Source organism: Wolffia australiana, chromosome 9, assembly GCF_029677425.1.
Source record: "Wolffia australiana isolate 7733 chromosome 9, ASM2967742v1".
In the NCBI taxonomy this organism is placed as follows: domain Eukaryota; kingdom Viridiplantae; phylum Streptophyta; class Magnoliopsida; order Alismatales; family Araceae; genus Wolffia; species Wolffia australiana.
The window spans coordinates 16824076-16850325 of NC_135843.1; the positions used below are offsets into that span (position 1 = coordinate 16824076).

Genomic DNA, 26250 nt, shown 5'->3' on the forward strand with positions numbered 1-26250 from the left:
AGAGAGAGAGATGTGGGCAACAGATGTCAGGTAAAGAGATAAAAGTTGGGCACAGAGCCTGAGGGAGAAAAATGGAGGAACAGGGAGGTTGTTGGAGAGAGAATGAAACTGCAAAGGCAATGTGAGAGAGGACGGCGGACATAGAAAGAGAAGAGAACAGAATAAAGACTGGTAGAGAGATAATGGAGCAGTAAAAGAGAGAAGATTGGGCACCTTGGAGGCTGGCATAAAGGGAATAAGATGACAAAAATAGGGTAAGTAGAGAGAGAGATAAATGGTCTATAGAGTGTATGGTAAAGAGAGAAGTGGGAATTAGTCAACGGCACGTCAGGGACATGACGGCCCAGTCATGACGGGACGGGTCAGAAATTCCATCGCGTCACCGTCCCGTTACACGTCCATGGATGTTGGAAAAAATCCGTCACAGCACGTCACACATCCCCCGTTGCCGTGTCCCCGTCACCGGACGGTGTCACCGTCACGTGTGACGGGAAGACCAACCAGAAGGAAGACTTCTCTCGCTCCTATCACGGTCCTCTCTCCCCAGAACTCGTCTCTCACTCCTGTCGGGGACAGTGAGAGGTAGCTCCTCTCGCTTCTACCTTTCAGGTCATTCCTCTTACCTCAGACGACCTCATTCCTCTTCCTGTCACGGTCGTCATCTGTGCCAGCCGTCCCGTCACGTCACACATCCAAGGACCCCCGTCACCATCACGGCAAGTTCAACATCGTCACCGTCTGTCACTGTCACGTCATCCATCACATTTCCGTCACCGTGACATGTGATGTGACAGATGACGACTGTGGTTCCCTAGTGGGAATCAGAGAGGTTGGTAGACATAGAAAGAGAAATGGGTAACAGAGAGACTGAAAGAGAGAGAAAGGAACTTCGTCGAAGAAACAGCTCAATCGAGACAAAAGGCGGAAATAGAGGGTTGGGTAGAGAGAGAGAGAGAAGTGGCAGCAGAGAGATGAAACCTGTTGGATGCAAGAGAGAGAGAGCAAGGGCATGATCATCTTTCCATAAAAAAATCCTGCTGGATGAAACCCAGTTCACACAACAGGAAAATAACATCTGACTGGCTTAGTTACATTATCCCATCATCTCTTATCATCTGACCTCCACCAAGGAGCACCAGAGGTGTAATGACACGTGTCATCATCCCAGGAGATCTGGAAGGCCTGCAGGCCGATCGCAGCCGTCGGTTCTTTGCCGTGCAGACCAATCCACTCCAAAACGGCAGCACTGTCATTTTGACTGTCTGTGGCAGCACCGCCATTTTTCCCAAATGGGTTGACTTTTGGATCATCCCCTTCCCTAATGGCTGCTGGCATGTACATAGAGTCTCCCACGATTGGGGAACCGATCGCCGCCAGTTGTGCTCGAATCTGAATCTCAGAAATTATTTTGAATTTAAAGCATAAAAAATAATATCATTTGAAAAAATGTTCACGACTTAAAAGAAAATAACTCTCAGGGGAAAGTTCTCTGGCATCAGACGATAGTAGAACATTTTAAGACAAATAATCTGAAAAATAACTCATTTGACATCCTCACATGATAAAATAAAAAATGCAATATTTATTTTCAATCCATCAATGCGAAAACATATAAAGGAAGATATAGGGCAAGCTTAAGAGAAGGAAAAGGGTTATTGACACACTAATTTAAATCTCTATGGCATTATCTTCGAACATCAATATTACTGAAAAGAGAGATGAGCAAAATAATCTTAAGGGAAACCGGTAATATTCGGAAAGGAGGATGTTTTACGAATAGTATATCGACATGAATAAGAAACTATCTCGTGAACTTTCCCCAGAGAATAAAGTAGAGACGATTTCCAATTTCATACGTATATTCAGAAAACAGAGAAAAAAAATGTTTTTTTTTTATTTCAGCGTTCCGAAAGCAATTGGTCGAATCCCACCAAGCGTCAAGCCGACAAAGAGAGTACTAAACTGGGAATTTGATGTAAACGCTATTTACTTTATTTCCCTATTTCCAAAATTATACTTTTGCCCCCCCATAAATAGCTGTTACGGTTGGGCCCGCGTTGTTATATCCCTATTTAAAGGAGCTTCTTACCTTTCAAATAATTCAATCGTCACAGCACAACACTCATAACTGTATTCATTACCAGGAAGAGAACCAACAATTAAAAAAAAACATTAAAAAAATCCCTGGAACGGTGTTTTCAGCTTAGAAAGTATTTAAGCCGGACGACAATTGCAACTTTGAGAGGCAAACCATCATTTGATGTTCTTCTGAGAAAATTTAGCAGAAAGATTCCCTACTTAATAGTTCTATTCTTCACCAACATTTTTAGAAAACACATACTCACTCCATTGAGATATTAAAATTTTAAATGTCACATCGACATGGAGAGAGAGGGAGAGAAGTCACCTGGTGAGTTTTTCCTGTCAAGAGCTTGATCTTGCATTCATATGCCTTATGTTTTGAAGGCCATCCGCAGTCTTCAATTGAGTATTCCCTCTCAATTTCTGGGCTGGGCCAGGAGACCTCCCTACACTCCAACACTTCGAGTTGGCAGAGATGCCATCTCTCAATGAAATCTGCAGAAAGAAAGAAATTAATATGTAAAGAGAACATAAATGGTATAGTAAGTGAATTCATGAAAGAGAGATAGAGGAGGGAAGAGATGGCGAGAAAATGTGAGAAGGGAGAGCGAGTGAGAAACAAGAGAGAGAGAGAGAGAGAGAGAGGGAGACAGGGGAAAGAGAGGTAGAGAAAGAGGTAGAGTAAGAGAGATGAAGAGGCAGGGGGAAAAGAAGATTGAGTAAGTGGATGAGAGATATAGAGAGAAAGGAAGAGAAAGAGTGTGAGAAAAGAGAGACAGAGGAGGAGAAGATCTGAGAAGAGAGAGATAGAGAGGAAAAGAGTTTAATAGAGAAGAGAGATTGGATGAGACAGTGGAAGGAATAGCGTGTGAGACGAGAGATAGATTTTGGGAGGAAAGGTAGAGGAAGTGTAAGAAAGGAGAGAGAGAGAGAGGGATGGAAGGAGTAGAGAGAGAGAGTGAGCGAGCAAGGGAAGAGAGTGCAAAGGGAGAGAGGAAGAGAGAGTGAGAGGAGAGAGAAAAAAGAGAGGGAAGTAGTGGAGGAAAAGTAAACGAGTCTGAGAGAAATAAGAGAGAAAAAATCATTAAATATTAGCCGTCGTAGGATAAATAGCTGTTTCAGAGAAGACATTTCGAATTATTAAAGAAGTAATCGATAATAAGTAACAATACTTAGAGTGCTATCTAAATGCTCTACTTCCTTCTCACCTTCAGAAACAACTCTAGGGGCCATATTCACAGGCCGCATATAGTGAGAGATTACTCCGATTGGCACAGGGGCAGCTGCAAGCGCTAGATAAACCTTGTTCACCTTCTTCTCCTAATAATAAAATCAGTAATTAGAAAATAAACATCCATTATAATTTTAATATACCCGTCTGAAAAAGAAAGTTCAAATAGCAAGCCATGAACATACCCTGATCAACCCATGGAAATAAGAGCAGAAATCCTTTGATCGGGCAAGTACAACACTGCAGATAAGAAAAAAAATCCACTCTAAATAGAATGATAACATGCATCATATTCATCGAATTTCTGAGAAATTTAGTAAGGTTATTAAAAATACAAATTCACCAGCCCTCAGTACAGTTATCTATCTGATGGGTGGTCAACAGGGGGCTATCTAGCCCTAATGCACGTGATGCAAAATTGGCACAGCTTTCCACAATATTGTCCGTAGTACCTCCCACCTACATAGGGAAATCATACAAAATAGAGATAGCTCAAGTTAGTGAATATAATATTTGATGCAAAATAATAAAAATAAAAATAGTAATAAGCTCGAAAAGTTGAAAATAAGAAAGATTATCTATGAGACACATACTGAAGTAGCCGCAGGTTTGTCAAGGACAACATGCGTGTCAGTCACAGCCAATACTCTCGATTTCCAATCAATTTCATAGCTCCTGTAATGTAAATGTATTAATAAATCAGATTACACACACAAGTGAAATGCAGACCCAGAAAGTGAATTTTAGTAGTAGATTTTTTTGGAAAAATGTGAATTTTCAAAGATTTCAGTATACTAAATGGTTGAAGATGATGATGAGAATATAATTTAGAAATACCCTACTTATAGCATAGACGGAGAGACAATTGTAATACACTTATACGAGTATGGATCAAGTTGTGAGAAATCCGTGAAATATTTAAACTCGGTACGATGTTTCTACCTTGGAAAGCATTTTGGATGAACATGCATAGCTATGTATGTACGCATTATATAGGATAAGGTCCCTAAGAAAGGGAATGACAATAAAACCCCAACTCTTAACATCAACACTTAGAGAACGAGACAGATATAACACTAAAGTATGGGCTTGCGCAACGAGTATGGATCAAGTCATAAAAAGTCCATGAGAAAATTTTAATCGCGAGGATGTTTCTACCATAGAAAGCGCTTTGGATGAACACGCACGCACAAGTGTTTTCCCATTATATAAGAAAAAAGACTCTAAAAAGGGATATTACAACAATATCACTACTTCATAAGGCTAGAAAGATAAACCATAGTACCCGTTAACCAAAACAGATAAAAAGGCACATCACAATAATACCATAGTACCCACATTTACACGGCGACTATGGATTGAATAATGAAAAGTCAATGAAAAAATTTTAAAATTTTGGTGAAACCAACATTAATTTTTTAATTAATTATTTTAAAATTAATTATAGCAAGATGTTTCTACCTCGGAAATCTCTTTGGATGGACATGCACACGCAAATATGTACCAACTTCAACAAATTCATCAGGCTTTGTAATTCTAAAGGTTTTCTGTGCTTCCCGCACTGTCTTTCCTTTGATCGATGATCGTTTCTTCAGAACTGATGGCTCCGTAACCCTTTTAAAAATCCCTATTTGCTCTTCTGTGGCAGTCGGAGGAGGTGTTGGGCAGACCAGAGCATAGTATACAGCCCCAAAATCAATTAGATCAGTAACATACCTTCAAAAATAACATCAAAATAAAGCAATAAGCATTGTATTAACTGGATAAAATAAGAATGAAATGAACGTTACTTACAGGGAAGGGAGATTTAATGCCTTACAAATGTACTCAAGAACAGGGCCCTCCTCAAAGACAACGAGATGTTCAACCCTGGGTGGTCTATTATGAGGTGGGCAGGGAAGTAAACGGTGGTATTCAAGGTGCCTGAAATGAGGAAACGTACAAAATGTAAATTAGTCTCAAGAACTTCCGAATTGACAAAAAACCAGGGCAACTTAGATCTCTTTCCCGCACTGTGTCCATAAAAACCTTCAAATTATCTGGTATATTACGTTTGAAATTTATCAAAGGAGTTCTTGATGAAGAACATTCACAAGAAAATAACTATAAATACATAATCAATTGTTGTCAGCATTCAATAGAAAGGTCGGGAGAATTCACACATTTTCCCCACATTGTGTCCATTAAAAAGAGAATTATCATTCGCAATAAAAAGTATCTTGCGTGCGAAACTGATGTAAAGAGTTGTGGATGAAGTTCATTTACAACAAAACTCACAATCAAGAAAACGCATCTTGCTTACGCAAAAGTTATTTTCACTGCCTACTATTTTCCATTAATCAGTATACAAAAAAAAACAAAAGCTGAAATCGAGCTTACTCGCATTAACAATTTGAAATTATGAGGTAATTATCGAATTCCCCGCTCAACTCCCTCAAATGAAAACCAGCACACGCTTGTCCAACGTCAAATTAACGCGTAATTAAAACAAAAACGGCAACTTTGCTCCATCATTTCGAAGTGGAACACCACAAACACTAAAATTTCAAAGCAAGCGCGGTGAAAGAGCATTTTACACAACCGTCAAATCGTCCAACTTTAGAAAAACGCAAGCTTGAGCTTTGCGCAACGAAAGAAACGACGCAACGCCGTAAAAGTAAAAATACCCAAATTTCCTAAGTTTTACCCGGTGTCAGAATCACAGTCCTCGTTACGAACGATGCCGGAATTCGTGCTCAGAGCAAATGCCGTCGCACTGGAAGAAAGAAACCTCAAGCGGGGAGTCCGAGAAACAACTACCGATTGTCTGAACGATCTCGCCTCCCCAATTAGAGCACAAAAGAGAGAATCTTGCCCTATCCGAGGAGATCGCCTCGTCCCAGTGAAGAACAGGCCGTTGAACAACACCCCAGAGAGTGTCTGCGAGCAGCGAGCCATCTCCTCCTATATCTCCATTTCTATCAGTGTTATATACTAATTTATATGTGAATTTAAATTAGTTTTTTTATTTATTCCTGTTTGTCCCTGTCCATAACCTATATTTATATATCTATTTTTATATGGTTTTCTTTTTTATATTTGACAATCACTATCTGGTAGTATAGTTCTGGATCATCCAGGACGTGGACGAAGGATGGGACGGGACGTTCGTCCCGTTCTACGTCCCAATTTTTAGAGTTTCGTCTAAATCGTCCCGTCCATTATTCGTCCCGTCCCATTTTTTTCCGTCCTTGACACATCCCATCCGAAACCGTCCCCTCCAACAGATTCTTTTCCCGTCCAACGTCCCGGGACGAAACAGGGTGTGTGTCAGCATTAGACCACTCAGAAATGGACACGTGGCCCGTCCCCCGTCCAAGGCCCCAGACAGGATGGTTATTTCGTCCATGGACGAAGCAATCGTCCCATCCAGGGACAGGCAGACGATTCTTCGCCCCGTCAATCGTCCAAAGTCCTGGACAGGATGATTTTTTCGTCCATGGATGAAATTACCGTCCCGTCCTCATCCCTGTGCTATATCTGGTAGTACTTGTTATGGAGTTTAGTGTTTTGGGTTTCTTGAAGATATTCATTTCGCCAAGAACTTTGTATTAATGCATCATGTGATCTATCATTTTTTTCTGAACTTATCGGCTTTTCGGAGTACTGTCGATATGTTTCGGCATGCTTAACTATGGAGTTCTCTTCTCATGGTATACATTTTGTCAAGCTAGGCAGATCTATCTGCTTGTACTTACGCGCATGGATAGATGAAGTTTCTATCCTTGTACCTCTCTAGCTATCTTTCTATGCAGTAATATTTGGCTTTTCTATGTACTGATGTATATGTGCACAATTGTGGTTTTGTCTATACTTGTGTCTATAACTTGCAGATTGTAAGCGCATGGATAGATGAAGTTTGAGTATGTCTATAACTCCATACTCAACAGTACTTTGGTTTTTGACTTTGTTCCATTGTCTGCCTATTAATCTATGTATTAATGTATATGTGCACAGTTGGATTTTTGTCTATACTCTTGTGTTTATATCTTTGGCCACATGCATATCTTGCGGAGTTTTACAATACATCGTGTGATGTATATTTTTTCCACACTCATCAGCCTGGTGGAGTACTGTTGAGAATTTTCAGACGCGCTTAAGTATGGAGTTCCCTTCTCATGGGGTACACTTTTGCAAGCTAAGCATATCCGGTGTACTTTTGTGTGTACCTTTCTTCCCATGTACCTCTTTGGCTATGTATGATGTACTAATTTTGTTTTTCTGACTTTGATCCATTATCTGCCTATCAATCGATGTATTGATGAATATATGCACAGTTGGGTTTTTATCTATATTTTTGTGTCAAAATTTGTGTTCATACAGATATATATATGTATTTCCTTGTTTCATGCATATCTTTGGTGTTATATATCTCACTGTACCTATGTATGCAACTTTCTAGCCATATATTTATCAAGTTATCTATCTCCATCAATATATTTTTATCATTCATCTATCCATTTATATATTTTCCAATCTATTTTTCAATCAATTCATATGTATTTGTGTATTTCGCTCTCACAATTTATATGCATATTTCTATGGATGCACATTTTTGACAATCTATTTCTCTCACTATAAGTATATGTTTCATTCTTTTTTTTTTGCTATCTCATCATCTTTGTCTCTGTCTAGAAGCCTAGATGTCTGTATTGCCAAACATTATATTAATGTGTCATTGAAAGACCACGCACATGCAATAGTGTCATTCAAAACTATGTACTCTGTCTATGGGTATTTTGTGCTGCAGATGGTTTTACTACAAATTATGACTGAGCTGTACAGAATCTATAATGTACTTATGTTTTTATCATGTTTTTTGTCTATATTTGTTGTATTTACCTTTTTGTTGCTGTCCATCTTCCTACATATGTGATTCTTTATAAATCTGTGAAATTCAGTATCTCTCTCTATGTATCCCTTCAAACACTCGAAGCATATCCTTATTCATACGTACATCTGGTTGTACCTTTGGACATACTTTTTATACCATATACATATTCCAGCTGTATATATATCTTATTATTAATATATCTGTATGCCTGTGTTTGTTTTCCTTTTTTATTAACAAGTATGTCCCTTTTTATCCGTCGATATACATATTTTTCTTCATTCTTCTATTATGCCAGCATCTTCCGTGCCTAGTTATTTTTATTTGCTGATTTTGGACTTTTCCACTTAGATATACATTCATGTTTATTCCTTTCACTTTTTTTTTATATTTCTATCTCTGTCAACTGGCTTTTTGAGTCAAAATACCACTAGACACTAGTTAATTCCTAGGATCCACAATTCATCCAAAATGATGCAGGACGAATGGATCAAGTCCCACTGGTTAGGCATGATAGGAAGAGAATTGATGCAGGACGATGTCACTCATGTCATCCCGAGGTGTACCGAGGCGATGCTCGGATACCTGGAGATAGAGCGGACGTCGTCGAAGAAGTCGTCTATCGGTGTGGACCTACAGAGATGTGACTACGTGATGTAATGAAACCTTAGGTGAGTCTACGTGCATGCCCCGACTCATGGGGCTCGCCAGGCTCCGTGCTGCGGGCAGGTGACCGACGGTGGAGATGGTGACCTCCTGACCCTCGTCAGAGAGACGAAGGAGTCTACGGTGCCGAATGGACTGAGTTCATGGGAGCTCTCATGTAATGGTCGGGCTCGGCTCGTACCTAGGGTAGACGTTTGTTGGACGCTCTCGTGTCCGTTTCTACTCTCACCTAATCTATACCGAGCGCGGTGGTGTGCAATCAAAAAGGTATACGACAAAAGATAGATTAATGAGTGGGATAGAGGAGTGAGGTACCTCTTCGGTGACGTCGTCCTAAAGTCGTCGTCCTTGTCGATGCAGAGATACCGGTGGCGGGGTCGGTGGAGCTGTGCCGGAGGCAGCACAGCGTCGCTCGACTGGCGGCGTGGCGCAGCTCAGGAGCGGTGATGCAGGAGCAGAGTTGGAAGAGTCGAGGCGATGCAGACGGGCGAGCCAGACTTGCTGGTGCGGGCCGTGGACGGCACAACAGGCCAGCCGGCATAGGTCGATGGTCGAATGGGTCGACGCGGATGGACGGGCCACCGACGGCATGGCGGTCCGAATGACGTCAGACAATGAGCCGGACCGGCTGGCACGGGCGACGGCGTAGACGGCGGCGCGAAGCGACGACGGTGGCGGTCGGCGACCCGGTCAGCGACGGTCGCCAGCCCGGCAGGAACGGCGGTCAGCGACTCAGCAGCGGCGGCGGTCGGCGACCCGACGGCGGTAGGGGTCGGAGACCCGGCTGCAGCGGCAATCGACGACCCGATAACAGCGGAGGCGGTCTAGCGGTAGCGGTCGGGGACCCGGCTACGGAGGCGGTTGATGATCCGACAGCGGCAGGGTCGGCCTGGCGGCGGCCTTAGGGCGGCGCGGGTGGCGGCCTCGGGGCGTCGGTCCGCGGGGTGGCGCAGAGCGGCGCGGGGCGGCGACCCTCGAGGGCGGCGCGGGCAATGGCCCTTCGAGGCGGCGCAGGGCGGCGCGGGCCGGCGGCCCTCGGGGCGGCATGGGGTGAAACTCAATGCTTTTTCCTTATTTATTTGTCCAAGGTCCTCCTATATTTCTTCTTACAAAACCTCATCATAGTGCAATGGGAAAACAAACGTGCTTTCATCACAAATAAAAGATCAATAAGATAACAAAGGTTGAATAACTGTCTCAATTACCATCAGTCCTTTTAATTACCAAATCGATAACACATGATCTTTTATCTTTTATTATGATTTTTACATCTTAAGATAACCATATACATGCTATCAAGCCTAAAATTTTCAAACCTAATTTTAGAGTGGCATTCTGATTTTTCTGGATTTATTAATATTTTTAAGGATTATTCCTATACCATATTCATAAAGAAAATATTTCTTATGCCAGATACTTGGACACTTTATTCACGAAGAAGGCATAATATTTGTTTTTTATTTTCACTTCATGACTTTTGTTTTATTAAATGTTTTTATCTAATATTTTTCCAGTCTTATTTCCCACCCTTCCATGTGTCATCATTCGATTCAATCGAATGGCAACTAATAGCATTTTTCTAAAATAATTAGAACAGCTAATCAATTTTAAAAGATGACATAACAGCATCACAAATCACAATGTCTTAACAGCCAACTACTAAATAACTCGTTTTGATTTTTTAATTGCAGGGCCGACGTGGACTAATAGAAAAATATGTATTTTCAATCATAATAACTGTAATGGTAATGAGCAATAAAAATCATTATTTTATGTGTTCCAAAGTTGAAAGGTGAAAAGTGGTGCTATTATAAATATGTAGAATATGAAAAAAAATCACAATAATGTGGTACTGCAATCTATGTCGCCACATCATGACTTTTTTATCATAATGCTTGGAATCCTCAATCGCAGATGATGAGGAAAACATCAGCCATTTATGAGGATACAAAACCATTATATGATAAAGGTGAAGGGATATTGAATAAGGTCCTGATGAGGAGAGACAGAATATTTAATCGAACGGTTAGGATTGCTCAAACTTCAAAGCTTGTTATTTAATAATCTAATAAGCAAATTAAGCTAAAACTTTTAGTGTTTATCCATTTTTCTCCCCTCATTCCATCCATATCATGGGTTTTATAAATAAAACTTTGCTGTAAAGTCACTCCTTAACTTTCTTCTTACATTTTTGGGGCATTTTGAAAGTAGACATGGTCCAAACCGTGAGAGCGAATCCCGCTCGTGCGGTTGGGCTCATGTGCGGTGCGTTTGTGCGGTAATTCGCACGAAATTTTTGCACACCGCACACCGCCCACAGCGCAGGGGTCGGTGCGGTGCGAAAATTCGACGTTGTGCGAATTTTTTAGCCCGCCCTCCACCTCCCGCCTCCTCTCCGCTGTTGCCCCCCTCTCTGCCTCAGTTCGCCCCCTCCCCCTGGCCCGCCCCGCGTCCAAGGTCGAGATGGTCCGTGCCGGCGCCCTCGACGGCGCCCGCCGCCGTCGCCGCCGTCGAGCTCCTCCGCATCCTCACCAACAATGCCAGCGTCGCCGAGTCCCCCGCGGCGGGCGCCCTGGTCCGCCCCCTGCTCGCCACACTCTACCCCCCTGACCAGACCCCGGACAGCCTCCGCAGTTCCCTCCAGGCCCTCGCCAACCTCCTCGAGCACCCCCCAGCCCGCGCCGACCGCAACGCCCTCGAGCCCGTCATCGCCCTCCTTGACTCCCCCGCGCCGGTGGTCCAGCCGCTGGCCACCGAGCTGGTCGCGCACCTCGCCGTCGACGACACCCTCCAGCGCGACCCCGCCATCGCCGACGCCATCACCCTCCAGCGCGACCCCGCCCCGCCGCCTGCCCCCCTCCCTTCCGCCCTCCACCCCCTGCCCTCCTCCCCTGGTACCAACTTCTCCGGTGCTGCCGTCTAGGCGACGCAGCGGCGCCGCCGCGTCACTGTAATTTTAATTATTAATTAATAATTATATTAATAATTAAACATAGTAATTTACCACTTATATTAAGAATTAAATATACTTATTTATTTTCCAAATCGCATTTCACAAATTCTTAAACATATTTTAAAACGTGTGAATTGAGTGCGCTGTGCGAATTTTCGCACCGCACCGCAGGACCATGTCTATTTGAAAGGGAGTGATGGCACACGCCACCATCGTCGACAACCCGGGTGAAGCATGCTTGTTTCATCACATTTTGATTTCCCTCGTCTTCGTTAGTCACATTTCATGTTTTTTGCATTCATTGAGTCTCCTACGTCGTATCATGACGTGTTTGTCATTTTTTCCGTGCTCGTTTGTCTTTGTCGTTGTGTAGGGAGGGGTCCTTAGCCATTTGGACCCCCTCCCTTTCTCTCCCTTTTCTCTTATGTTTGTTTTTTTTCTATATTTTTGTAATGGGGGCCCGTTATATAAGGGCCCCCCTAATGGACCACTACTCCCCCTCTAAGAACCCATTAGGGGCCCATTAATTCCCCTACTTAAGGGAAGGTAGACTTGTTTTTCTTGAATTAGTTGAATTTTGGCTAAGGAAGACAGGTCTCACCCCTCTCGCATCAGGAAGAAGGGAGGGTGAAGAAGATGGGAGAGGAGGACGGAAGGAAGAAGAGGTAGAAAGGGGAGCTGGGGAAGGTTTGGCTATGCCGATGAGGTGACTCAAGCCGTCTATCTCCCTCACCTCTCCCCTTACCTTATTTTTTCTCCTCACGAACACGGCCCACGCGTCGGCTCACCGCCAATTGCACAACAGACGGTCGATTGATCGTGGATTGCACAACAGACGGTCGGTCGATTGATCGTGGATAACTACCGATTTGCAAATGATGGACGGGTACACCCCCCAGCAGATGGTGAAATTTGACCTTGCGCTAAATTGGGCGATGACTGTCGCAAATTCACGACAAATCGCTCTGACCCTTTCTCGATTGACCCTCGGCACATTGCTCGGCGAACGATCCTTCTGGTTGACTACAAATGCTGAAGGTTCCATCTAGATTGGAGAATCACCTCACGCTGAGAGCTATTCATCCTCCCAGAATTGCCGGCGACCCTTGCGAGTCAACCTGCGATGGCTCAGGCCTCGCCAATTTCAACTGAGACACCCAATCAGGTCAGGTAGATCAATTGCCCTCGTTTTGGGGTCTTCGCCTGACCAGCAGGTGATAGAGAGGCCGGAGCCTGTCACCACAACGACACCAGTCAGTAGGCGCTGATCTATCATCGTCGGACTGACCGATGCCCGTAACACCAGCGTCAGTCCTCCCGCGTGCCAACATCAACGCCGTATCCTCGCACCCTCTGTCCCGCTCAGCGACACGTAGTGTTGCCGACGGTCGTCGCAGGCCGCTTCTCGCCGTTGAATCCATGCCGTCACCGACCCCTATAGGGCATGCCCGCCGGACTCAACGCCCGCTTGAGCTGAAGCCACGCCTCGTTCCGCTCCTCCTCGGCCCCTCGTTCTCCGCCGACGCTCTCCTGCTCCTCTCCATCACACCCACTCCGGCCACCATGACTGACGAAGACTACACATGAGCCATGCGTCGACGAGGTACGTCATTCTCCGCCCACTCGTTATATTACTCGTTGCAGTTTACTTTTTTCTTGATTCCACCGCGCTCGGGCTAGGTAGGTGTTAGAGGAAAGAATTGAGAGAAAGCTATGAATGCGAGCGTCTTACTGGTACGGATGAGTTTGTTCGTTATGTGAGAGCCCTGCGGATTGATTCCGTTCTGACAAGGATCGAGAGGCCACCGTCGTCGTCACCCGGTGACCTCTTCGGAGCACGAAACTCGGCATCTCCTTTGAGTTGGAGCCTGCACATACAACACGTAGGACACATTCACTCATTACATTGTAGATAAATATACCCAATTAGGGTTTTACCTGTCGGACGACAACACCTTCGACGTCTGGTCCACTATCTAGGTATCAAGCCATCGTCCTTGGTATTGACCAAACGACGTCCTCGACGACGTCCACCATCAAATTGGTATTAGAGCATCGTCTCGATACCCCCACGGACGATGACATCACCGTCATCCTGCATCAAATTGGTATCAGATCATCATCTCAATCCCACACAGACGACGACATTGTCGTCGCCCTGCATCAAATTGACATCAGTTCATCGTCTCAATACCTGCACAAACAACGACATCGCCGTCGTCCTGCATCAAATTGGTATCCGAGCTCGGTTGTGGTTGCTCACAGCAAGTCTTTGATGCCGCATAACCATCATTCTGCATCTCATCATTTTCAAAAACCATCTAGTACCCCTAGGGATTAAAATGGCCATAGAGACGCGATCGAGTCGGAAGGCTCAACACGAAAGTTCTACCTCCCCCCAACGAACCGAACCGTCGCCCGATGAGAGAGGCCATCCTACGGCTCTATCAGAACACCATCTCGCGACGCCCGTAGGTGGCCCATCACAGCCACCTACGAAGCCCGCATTGACCTCACCCACTGATGCGAGTGCCACCAGACCGCCCGGTCCACGTGAGCAGACCCGTGCCCACCGTGGACACCGATGGTCCCCACATAGCTCCCCCCGGTCACTAGATGTCTCGTCACCTAGTGACAACGAGGATAGGGTGATGACGAGTCACTGCCCACACGGGAAAGCTCTCGTTGACGAGGCCACACCGCGGGCCGCCACTGCCTGTGGTCAAGGAGCAAGACGGGGCTGAGGAAGACCATGCCAACAGCACCGACACTGGGAGGACTCGTTCGAGGAGCAAGGGGCGTATCTCCGCACCATGACAACCATCGCCGTGTGCGTGGAGCAGATGCTCGCACGCCCAACACCTCCAGTACCTGTCACGCTACACCCTGAACATCTGAGGAGCCGTTATGATGACGACGAGTACATGGAGCTTCGACGAGGAGCTTTGAGATTAATGCCTCGCCCGACATCCGCACGCGACCGACAGGACGTTCGTGCTTGGGATAGACGATACCCATGTGATGACTCCAACTGTGGGTACGAGTCCAACTTGCCGGTCTGCCGTGATGAACACGTTCGGCGATATGACTGAAGACATGAGGCTGACTTACCAGACTGCCGAGGCGACTATGTCCGGCGCGGTGATTGTGGTTACGTGGCTGACCTACCAGCACGCCAAGACAAACTCGTTCGGCACCGCGATCAAGGACACGAGGCATACCCACTGGCCCGACGAGATGACTATGTCTGGCACGACGAGCGTGATTATACGGCCAACCTACTGGCCCCCCGAGATGAACATGTCTAGTCCACGATAAAGGATATGAGGCCGACCGACCTGCCCGGTAAGACGAAAACGTCCAGCCCTTTGATCGTGAGTAGGATGCCGACTTACCGGCCGGTCGTGATGACCACGTCTCACCCCAGGATTGTAGGCACGACACCGATCCACCGGCCCATCGCGATGCCTACATCCGGTCTTGTCACCGTTGATAGAGGAACCTGATGAGCATGCGTGCCAACATCGCCATCTTCAAGGGGTCGAGGAAACCCAAGGAGTTCATCGACTATGAAACCCAAGGAGTCGAACATGAAACCCTACTTATGGTGGGTACCGCATGGACGATGACTTGTGCGTCGAATACGCAGAGAGGAGACTTGGCGGACAGGCCAAGTTCTTCAAGGAAAACAAACGCGTCGTGACCGAGTGACGACGATGGCCCATCATGTCATGGGCCGAAATGGCGCAAAAGTTGAGGAGCAATTACGTACCTCGACAATATCAGATGCCCCTGTTCCTCGAATGGCTTGACCTTAGGCAAGGTCGACTTACAGTGACGGAGTATATAGAGGCATTCGATGAGTGCCGGATGCGGTGTCGATTCGTGGAGCACCGCAAACCATCATCGGTCTATTTGCCCACGGGCAACAACCGACCCACGCAATGAGGTTCTTAAATGCAACCACGCAAAGGTCGACGAGGCCTACCACTTAGTGGAGCATATGGAGCATTCGAGCGACGAGGCTTCGCGACTGTCACTCACACCACACCTCGAGTCATGCCCACTTGAATCACACCGCCCGCGACTGTTTGGGTTTCCTAGAACACAGGGGGAAGGGCAAGGAAGCGCCCCCCTACCTCAATGGGTTCTACCCCACTTGCTCAGGCCATCACGAGCGACACTCTGGCCCGTAGCTTCAACCGTCACTCAAGTACCGATAACGTCGTTGTTACATTGCTCCATACACGTCATTGTTATTATCTTATGTATACATCATCATTGACAATCTCAATTTTAATGTTAAAATTTTTCGTCGGTGATTGTTTAACCGTACTTAAAAATACGTAGTTAGTGATGAGTACGGATTGTCTCCACAGGGAATGATGATTATGGAATTATTTTCTTATACTAGTGATGATCAACGAGAGGATCAACAATAACAAGATTTGAGGATGTGGGCTAGTGATATCGATTAAAATACGTAAGTTATAAGTTAATTTAACTTAAATAAAAGAGTAAGTGCACGTGATGGACATGATGATGGATAATGGTATGAACGACGATAGTGATTGGATTTGGAATGGTACGATGGTGAGGATGAAGAGACGAGAAAAGAGAGTAAAATGAGAGAGCAAGAACGATGATAAACCTTAATTATGTTAACTATGGCCTCAGGAAAGAGACAATGTAAGGCAACGATATTTACCTTAGATCCTTACGTTCCGCCAGGATCACAGTAATTACGAGCCGGCAAGCTCCCCTTCTTCTCCAATGCTTCTCCCCACACACCCAGGATACCAAGAACACTCTTGATGGATCTCAAAACTCACTATCTTTCAATCAGCCCACAAAAGTAGGAAGCAAGTTCAAGATTAATGTCACAATGATCCAGGCCTTTATTTATAGATAAGAGGGTATGGATAGAAAGAGGAGGGGAAGGCGAAGCAAGGCTGAAAATTTCAGTTTACTTGGAATTATAGATCAAAAGTTATGGCCGTTTGAAGTTGAAGCAATCCTAGTCCTTGATTTCCTTCTCTCTCCTCGTCAACGTGCTCAGTTTCCATGCATCTTAAGAATTCAAAGCTATTCCATGCTTTTCGTATTCCGTGCGGGCACCCTTCGTATTTCGTGCCAAGTGTACCTGGAAAAAGATAAAGAAATAAAGAAAAAACATTAAACAACCCTCTTTTGCAAGGCTGACGTGGTGGTGCGTCAGCGCGCCACGTCACCCTCATTTTTCTTCTCTTTTCTTTGTTTGAAATGAGTCGACGTGAGCATGCCATGTCACCCTGTGCCAAAAATACTTAAAAATTCATATGAAATAAAATAGCCACAAAATACGTATAAATATATATGTTGACTCAGAAAAATCATATCTTTCCAATTTTAATGTCAACAATTTCCAAAAAAAATCATATTTTGTCTCAAAAATTATATTCTTTTAGAATATATTATTAGAAAAATCCCAAAAATACAGAAAATTTAGAAATGCATTCTAAAAATAGATTTAATCATTTTAAGCTTGATAACATGCAAATATGAGTAATTTAATGCAGAGAAACATGTAAATATGATAATATAAGGTAATAAAAATACATGTTATCAATCATCACGTCTTATTTTTTTGTAATACCACACTCAGCCTTTATTATCACTTCGTAACCCCTCATCATCACTTGATCTTGTTACCCCACTATAAAAAAACTCATCACATTCACATCCATTATTTATACCTAGTCATGTCTCTCTTTCCAACTTCTCATCACGTCACTGTATTTTCACTTCATCGTCCATTTTTCTTTTCCATTATCTCTCTCAAATCACTATCCACTATCTTTTATCATCATATTAATCTAGAAATGTTATGTAAACATCTCCCCATTTCACTCGTTCCCATTTCTCATATTGTATATCTGTATTGTCTCATCTCATAAATCACCACATAAAGAATTTTAGATTCATAGTCACCATTCTGTGTGGATATGATGATGTAAATATATGTGGTTGGCAGGCCAATCACACATTCCACATCTCATTCCATGTTTATTAATAGAATGTATTCATTATAGTGCACGTGTGATGCTTATAATGAAGTGCACGAATACATAATCGGTCTTAGTGAATTATGATCAAATTGTAATACGGAGATCAAGGGTCCTTAAGCATGTGTTCTAAAATTCATATACAAAGAATACGTGAGAAGGACATCGAAGTATCTGGATGGAATATCACTATCTAGCCTCACTCATATGATGAGCATTGTTGATCCCATAGCCATTAGAGTGGAGATACTAAGGATAGATAGTTGGTGCTCTTTAGCAAAAAGAGTTCACTGAATTGATCAGTATGAATACCTGAATGGTATTCTACCGAACTGTGAATCAGTTTGATTCATATCACAGTTATATAAGTGATCCTTAGACCTCAGACACCAAAGATGTCTTGTGGACGGACGGTTGTACTTTGACTATGGACAAGGAGTCTCTAATCATGGGATCCTAAACGGTCTCAGTTCGGGTGCATCAAAAAGTTTACCAAAAGGATTGAGTGGTCAAGATGAGATTGTCCACCCTTGGTATAAGAGGTCATATCTCAAGGAAGACGATGGGACAAAGTCCTTAGCCAAGGCAGAGAAATATTTGGGAAGAGTTCTCCGATGATTTCCGAACGCATCAATACTAACTCGGATGACCGATTAGGGTTTCAACATTGATCATACCCTAAGTTGTCCTAGGAGCGTCAGGTGGCTGAGGGATTATATGTACATGGTAACTGATAACAAACATGTTCCATGAGTGAATTGGTACACACTCCTTTGTATCTTCTAGAGCACGAGGTGTAGCTTGGCACCCCACGTGTTGGAGACTCAACCTATCGATTGGGTTAAATTGATCCGACGTTAATCAATCTATATGTTGATAAAGTTAATTAATTTAGAAGGCCAATAAAGGTTTTTGGGCTGCTTGAGTTGTTAATTAGACTTATACATGGGCGTAGAGGGTAACACGCAAATGGTCTCTTGGACGTTGGAATTTGGGATTTTTATGAAAAATATCTGCTAAGTATAAATATGGGAAGGGCCTGAATGAAGTTCACCCATGCCAGAATTGTTCATGGGAATTTCCCTTCTCCCTTCTCCCCACAAACCCTCTCCACTCCCGATGCGATCGTGACGTAACAACAACGAAGGAGAAAGAATGAGACTCGTCAATGAGAAGGAGGAGATTCGACAGATCGAGGATTGTGTGGATACTTCTAGAGGCTGCACACTTGAGCAGCTCAACTCGTCTCGCTCCGAGATCCGAGAATCACGGATGTGATCCATGCAAAGGTATTTTGTTTCATAGTTTTATCGATGCAATACAATTTTTTTTAAGTCTTCCGCCGCATAACATTTCCATTTCTTCATCCAGATCTAGGCCTATAGAACCCAACATATAGAACTCCTTGCAACTCATTAGCTAGATCTATCTTAGCCACTAAAGTTATCTATATTTTTATTTATTAAGTTAAAAAACCAAAAATGAAAAACTTATAACCTGATTTTAAATTCGAGGATCCGGATGGTCATAAAACTAATCCTAGACAAAGTGATGAATTGAAAAATAAATAGAAAGATAATTAGATTTCACGATCTTGGACATGAGACTTGGAATGTGGGGCATGGATGAGCTAGGATGATGATCATCTCATCCAACTTTCGGGCCTATAGATGGGACCTGGAACATAGAAGTAGACATCGATGGGATGCCACATATCTAAAAGGTTCTCACCTTGGAGAAAATCTTCCATGTCCATTTAAGCATCTAATATACCGGACATTATTTGGCATTTGTGTTTGTTGATGCATTCATTGACGACATGTCTAGATCAACATTTCTAGACTTGGAATCCAAACATAAAAATATAAAAGTTGGAGGTTATATTATCTAGATATCGATCTCAAAAGTCAACAACCCAAAATCAGGAATTGCATGAGGATGTGGTGCTCAAATGAATATTTGTAAGGATAAGCCTCAAAATCATTGCACAAATTCTCCATCAAAATCACAAGTTTTGGCTGAGAAATGAGGGATAAGTCTATGAATGAACTCACTGCAGAAAAAATCACAGAACTTTGGGGGATTATGGTGGTTGTTAGATCCCAATATTTATAAATATATAATATAATTATGAAATTAACTCATTATAAATCAAAATAAACAAAGAAGACATATTTCTAGCCTAGAAACCCCAAAACAAGGCCTTAAATTAAGTTCAAGGGTCATTAATTACCTTGTTCTTCACTTTTGGAGATTTATATTGTGCGTGCAGAAATCACGTTCTCTTTTTGAACAGTTGATGAGATTTTTGCACCAAGAAGAGAATCATCAGTTAAAAAGTTCAAACAAACCTAGTTGTTACCAAAGAAACACAATTACACATTCGATCGATTGAGGACTTCTAAGTACATTTGCCATGAATAGTAAAAAAAATTGAATACATTCATATGAATCTGAGATTTCTCAATCGTCTATTTCGGAAAAATGAAATCAGACAGTCAGATGATGCCAACGGTGTGGGATACTAAAAATCCTTACACTTTAAGTATGACTTTTGACGATCAAGGGGCCATTGGTGTGTTGATATATGTGTGACCCTATAATCCCATGTATTAGTATACTTAATGACTCTAGTTGCACAATAAAGTTTATTAGACAACCTTATCAATTAACTAGATCAAAAAATAAAGTAAACAATAAATAATCACTTTAAACTAATCAATAAGTTGAGTTGACAACCTGCGGGGTTTGAAGCTACACCTCATGAGCATATTAACTTACTCATGGAACCTTTGCTGTCATTGGTTATGAGTGGACTTATGTACAATCTTTTATTCACTTCATGCTCCTGCTATGGCTTGAGGCATGGTCAACTATCACACGATAATCAGTAACCCTAGTTAGTAATCTTGCACTAGCAAATCATCAGAGAAAATTTTGTAGATATTCCACCACCTTGGCCTAAGACTTCATGAAATTATTTTTCCTATGAGATGGCTCCTCATACCAAGCGTGAATGATTATTGAAGATTATGCTCTAAGGCCATTTTAGTACAATGCTTTAATGTGTGTTTTAATGAAAGCTCAAAGTAATGCATGACTCAATAAGAGTTGTGATGAAAGCACAATAGGTACCTAGTCAACTTATTGACTGATTGTATGTTAAGATAAAAAACAGCCTTAGTTATATTAAAAGGCTACTTAGTTTCGTCATACGATGAACAAGTCAAATGATGTATTTAGGGCTTGTATTCTCAATGACATGAAGATAAACATATTTTCTAACACTTTTCAAATATTTTTTTTATGAATTTGACTCCATTTGATTTTTTAATAGCTTATTTAAATTCCTAATTACTACCTTCAAGTATTCAAGGCTCATAACTGAAGATTTAATGAAAATTAATTGCATGAAGATATTACTATCAAATGTTGATATCTTGATTAAAAGGATGTGATAAAAATACCTAAAAGTTTAATATTAATTTAAATCTGAAGTGCTTGGCCTAATAGCTAGTATTTGCTTAACTCCTGAAAGGTATTTTTCTCTTATGATAAAATTGTAAATATAAAAATTGTAAATTTTAATATTTATTGTTTTATATTTCTTAATCATAATCCATACATATGGCTGTTGGACTTTTAGAAATTACCATTATGCCCTTTTAGATTTATAAGTCCATATATACAGTTTTTAACCCTAGTTTCAAATTATTTTCTCCTTGCCCTTTGAAAATCGCAGTCCAAAAGCTAGAGAGATCTCTCAATCCCCATAGGAAGTATCAATCAGTGTTTGAGCATACTTTGAAGATACAATTTATTGATAACATCAATCCAAGTCCAAAGAACTTGGAATAGTGGTTTTTGGTGTAGAGAGTTTCATGATTCAAAGGAAAGAAGGCTGGCCTCCAAAATTCACATATCCTCAACCTTGTGATAAGTTTACAATCTTTAGCATAATGTTTATAATGATTTTGAGATTTGTTCAAAGTATAAATCATTATTAATATCCGTACAAAACCAAATAACTTGTAATCACATCATTTGGTTGAGTCTTAAAAGAGTTGCATGGGTTTGAAGTTGGACACAGAGGAATCTGATGGTAAACTAAGAACATGGAAATATTGATCTCTGGAGATTTATCTGATGTGATTTTAAACACTTTGTGTGAGATAATAGTTGTGCCAATTGTGCTAAAAAAATTTTCCAGGTTGAATCATTGCAATTGGTGCAGGAATGAAAACCATATTTGAGTTTTCAACACTAAAGGTTAGATGCATATCACAAATTCCATCAAAACAAAAAGGGGGAGGAGAAGAGAACTTGAAGAAAGAATGACCACAAGCAAGGAGGTATTACTAAATGTAAGTCATAATTACATTTATGACTTTTTGTCTCTGAATTAATAAATTTCTGATCTAAAAGTATTCTTGTTGAAATACATAAAATTTTTCCTTGTCTTGAATACTATTTAAGTAGTTGTTATACTAATTGTTGTTTAACATTGTTCAGAAAAAAAATGTTATTGCTAGACCTTTGTGTTCAGTCATGTCAAGGCATTGGGGGCCGCAAGAAGAAGGCTTTGGGAGCCTAGTTGAAGTAGATCAAGCGACATTGTTCCGTGGAAGCCTTTGGGGGTTGAGGACGACAAAGCTTCATCGAATTTTTCTTTTTCTTGAAATCCGTGTTCAGACCTATTTCCAAGTGATTTGATTGGGGGTCATTCACACAAACACATTTAGGGCACGTCATCACCTCGGGACGGATATCTCCGAACAACATAAAGGATTAACCTAAGCTGTCTAAAAAAATGTGTCTCACATTTCCTCTACCTAATTTCTTAGGTAGAAAAATACTAAGATAATGAAAAATAAAAATATAATATATATAGAGAACCTAATTCACTCCCCTCTCTTTAGTTATTCCTTCTCCCCTTCAACTAACTATTACCATGACGAGTTGGATGAAGGATTGACAAGTAAGTACTAAAGAAGAGAACTTCCCAAAAAGCATATTTTTCTTTTTTAAGGTTTCTCAAAAAATTGTTATATAACTTTAAGGGATGATAAAATGAATGAAAAAATAAATGTACAAGAATTTTTATTTCAAAAAATATTACAACTATGAAAAGGATAATAATTAGTGAATAAACAGAGTGAAAAATCTCTTGATGATTAACTGATGGGTGATAATCATAATTATGATATTTATGATTGACTGTTGATGATTGACTGTTGACTCTTTATCATGTTCATCAAAGGGGTCACTGGCTGCTTCAAAGAGTGTTTAGCTTCTTTCCAAAGTTTTTTATTTATGAGAATTGGATAACCTTCAGATAACCTGATCCACCTTTAAATGGTGCAAATTGCAAGGAGTGATGAAGGGGAGTCATTTCATTCTCTTAACTGGAGTGAGTGCATAGCACGAACAGACAAGTGGCTCCCTCGCTACAACAACATCTGTCTTTTAAGTTATTTCAGAACCAAAGTTATTACTCTACAATAATCCAAGCAGTAGCTCGGGATGGTTGCCTTCAATTAGTGCTGCATCTATGAACTGTGAATGGATTTTCATCTGGCCTATAGGCACGTCGGAACCACATGAGTTCACCGGGGTGGAGCATATCAGGCATTACAATGATTTAAGTACTAAGATAGTAATTACACTACATTGGTAAGAAATGAATTCACCTCAATTCAACCATACATCACTATAGGGTGTGACACTTTTGGCATTTGGGGCTATGATCATGTGTTCCTTGATGGCATTGTATGCCCGCGTCTCAAGGGCCTATCAAGCGGCCGTGAGGGAGATGAGAAACATATGATATGTCACTGATGGTGGGATCCACAAATTCATACTTGATAATTTTTATACACAATCCATTAAATTTCATACCTCTCTCTCCACATCAATTGAGCATGCACATGTAAACCCTTGGAGAGAGGAAGAGGGATAGATCTTGGACCTCACATATACAAATAATGATATTTGATCCTTGAGTCTTTGCACTAGAAGAAAAGTGCTCTAAAGCAGGTTGCAGATGGTTTACTCTCTATCCCCCCCCTCTATCCCTCTATCTCTATCCCCCTCTATCCTTGAATATCTATCTTTCTCCATTTTTCCTTTGTATTAATCTCTTAATATCACTCTTTCTCTATCCCCTATTTCTCCCTATATTGATCCCAAGAAGATCAGAAATTTTTTCCCTGGGAAGAATTATGGTATATAGGATTTCCTTGCTAACATTGTCCATTTTCAGTGAGTGGGCGATACCAAGTATGGTGAGGGTTTTGAATGCCATCACTGGGAATTTCCCCAAAGTATGATCTGATCTGGAGTAATATTTTCACTGTAACATGACACCAATCCTTTTGATTTTTTTATATCCAGTAGAAATAATAAGAATAGAAGTCCAGGTTGGTTGGTGAACATAGTGACAGGAGACTATATAGATTGGTTCGGATAGTAATTGTCAGGTTGAACATTTTTTTTAAACTTTTATGACTTAATTACTATACTATTTACCCTACTTGTTCAGATGGGTGTTCATCCAATATGGTTTTGAGAATGCATGTATACATCCCAAAGTAAATTAGTACAACATGTAAACTTTCCTGAATGAATCAGCAATGAAAATAAAAAAAGCTATTAATGTGTAATTGGGAGATACTCCTAGGACATCAAGTTTATGTTGAAGAAAATACAAGTTTTTTTCTAAATGGTATATAACACTAAAAACTTCACATTATAAATATATATCTTTGAATTAAATGCCTGTATTTATTGCACTAAAATGTTTATTTAAGATATTCTTTACACATGAATAAAACACCCAAAATATTTAATTAGGATGTATAACAATAATTTTTCTTTGTTATTATTAATAACTGATAAAATTTAAGTGTATGTAGAAATTGAGTAATTCCAAAATACATACACCAAGATAACCAATCAAATTTCGTCATGTTTGAAGTTACACCACCACAGAATTTAAATAAACTCAAAGCGGATGTATCATATAATCCGATGAAGGGGATTATTCAAGGGTCGAAGTTTTTTTAATAATCCCCAAGTCTAATCCATTTGTAGCTCTTTTCGAGTTCTAACCATGGAGATCCCGTATATCCACGGATGAGTAAGGCATTATAAATTTAACTAACCTAGAAGGTTCTTTAGAAAAGCCCAAATCGTTTTAAAATATTAGACCGTTTCTCTTCTTTACTTTTATGAGTTTCTGTTATTTGATAACTTTAATCTTAGTTTTCAATTATTGTGAATTGATTTAAATTTTATGCTTTTTTTTTTGAAGATTTAAATTTTATGCCAAGAAATTTTAAAATGCTATTATGCACATTGCCGTAGTTCCAGATACTAATTGATAGTTTACTTTATCTAAATTTAATGAAAATGAACTCCTAAGATTTGATATTTTTAATTTTTTAATCAGTGTATTACGCATTAGATATCTTTGGTCTAGAGGTTAGCAGCTTCTAGCTTAGCACAGTAAAACTAATCAGTGTCAGATTAAAACTGTACTGCTCTAAGATTCCCTTGACTCTCCTTAATCTATCACAAACTCCATTGTATGCTTTTCTGAGGACGAGAATAAAAAGTTGATAGAACCTCCAGTGTTTTTTGTTGACATATCTGAATTGTTATCTAGGCAAGTAAATTCCTTTCAACAGTTGGAGCTTAATCATTATGCTTACATGTAAAATAGACTTTTCTGTCTCTCATTCCCCCCGGAATCAACCATGAACTCCATTTTATCTTCTTGTTTTGATGACGAGAATAAAAAAGTTGGTAGAATCTTCATTTCTCCCTCATTTAGAGAGAGAGAGAGAGAGAGAGAGAGAGAGAGAGAGAGAGAGAGAGAGAGAGAGAGAGAGAGAGAGAGAGAGAGAGAGAGAGAGAGAGAGAGAGAGAGAGAGAGAGAGAGAGAGAGAGAGAGAGAGAGAGAGAGAGAAACCTGGCAGATGTAGGACCTTTTCTCAAATGCAGACATGGAACATAGACCTCTCTCTATCCCTCTCCTCTTCTCCCTGTTTATCCTCTCATTCTCTTCATCACCCTGCTTCTCTGAATCAATAAATCAGCTGTCACCGTCTTCTGAAAACAACAAGAAAAACAACCGAAGAAAGCCCAGAAACTATTCCCACAGAAGAGGAAATGGTCCCCGTCCATAGCTTTTGGGGCATGACTTGAACCAATAAACTTAAGACCAGTGGTGGTGAAGCAAGCCCTGTAATCATTCTAAAGTTTGGTCTAAAATAAAACCATGTAATCATGCTCTTCACCCGTTGGATGGGATGGACATTAAAGCCTCGGGCGAGCTTTGGCGGTGGATCGGCGGCGCCGATCTGAACACTCGGCGGAGCGAGAAAAGCTGGAAGGACACGGG

The 26250-nt window shown here is 41.4% G+C and overlaps 1 protein-coding gene across 1 annotated transcript; it reads right to left on the minus strand.

The window, feature by feature from the left end:
* Nucleotides 1–997: 997 nt before the first annotated feature.
* Nucleotides 998–6260, minus strand: LOC144707789 (Pseudouridine synthase family protein). Its single transcript, XM_078581033.1, has 9 exons — nt 6000–6260; nt 5108–5236; nt 4775–5029; nt 3907–3988; nt 3657–3772; nt 3499–3553; nt 3291–3402; nt 2408–2577; nt 998–1389 (listed from the first exon to the last, which is right to left on the minus strand). The coding sequence occupies exons 1-9, from the start codon at nt 6248–6250 to the stop codon at nt 1102–1104; spliced, it is 1458 nt and encodes a 485-aa protein (XP_078437159.1). The 5' UTR covers nt 6251–6260; the 3' UTR covers nt 998–1101.
* Between the last annotated feature and the right edge of the window lie 19990 nt (nt 6261–26250).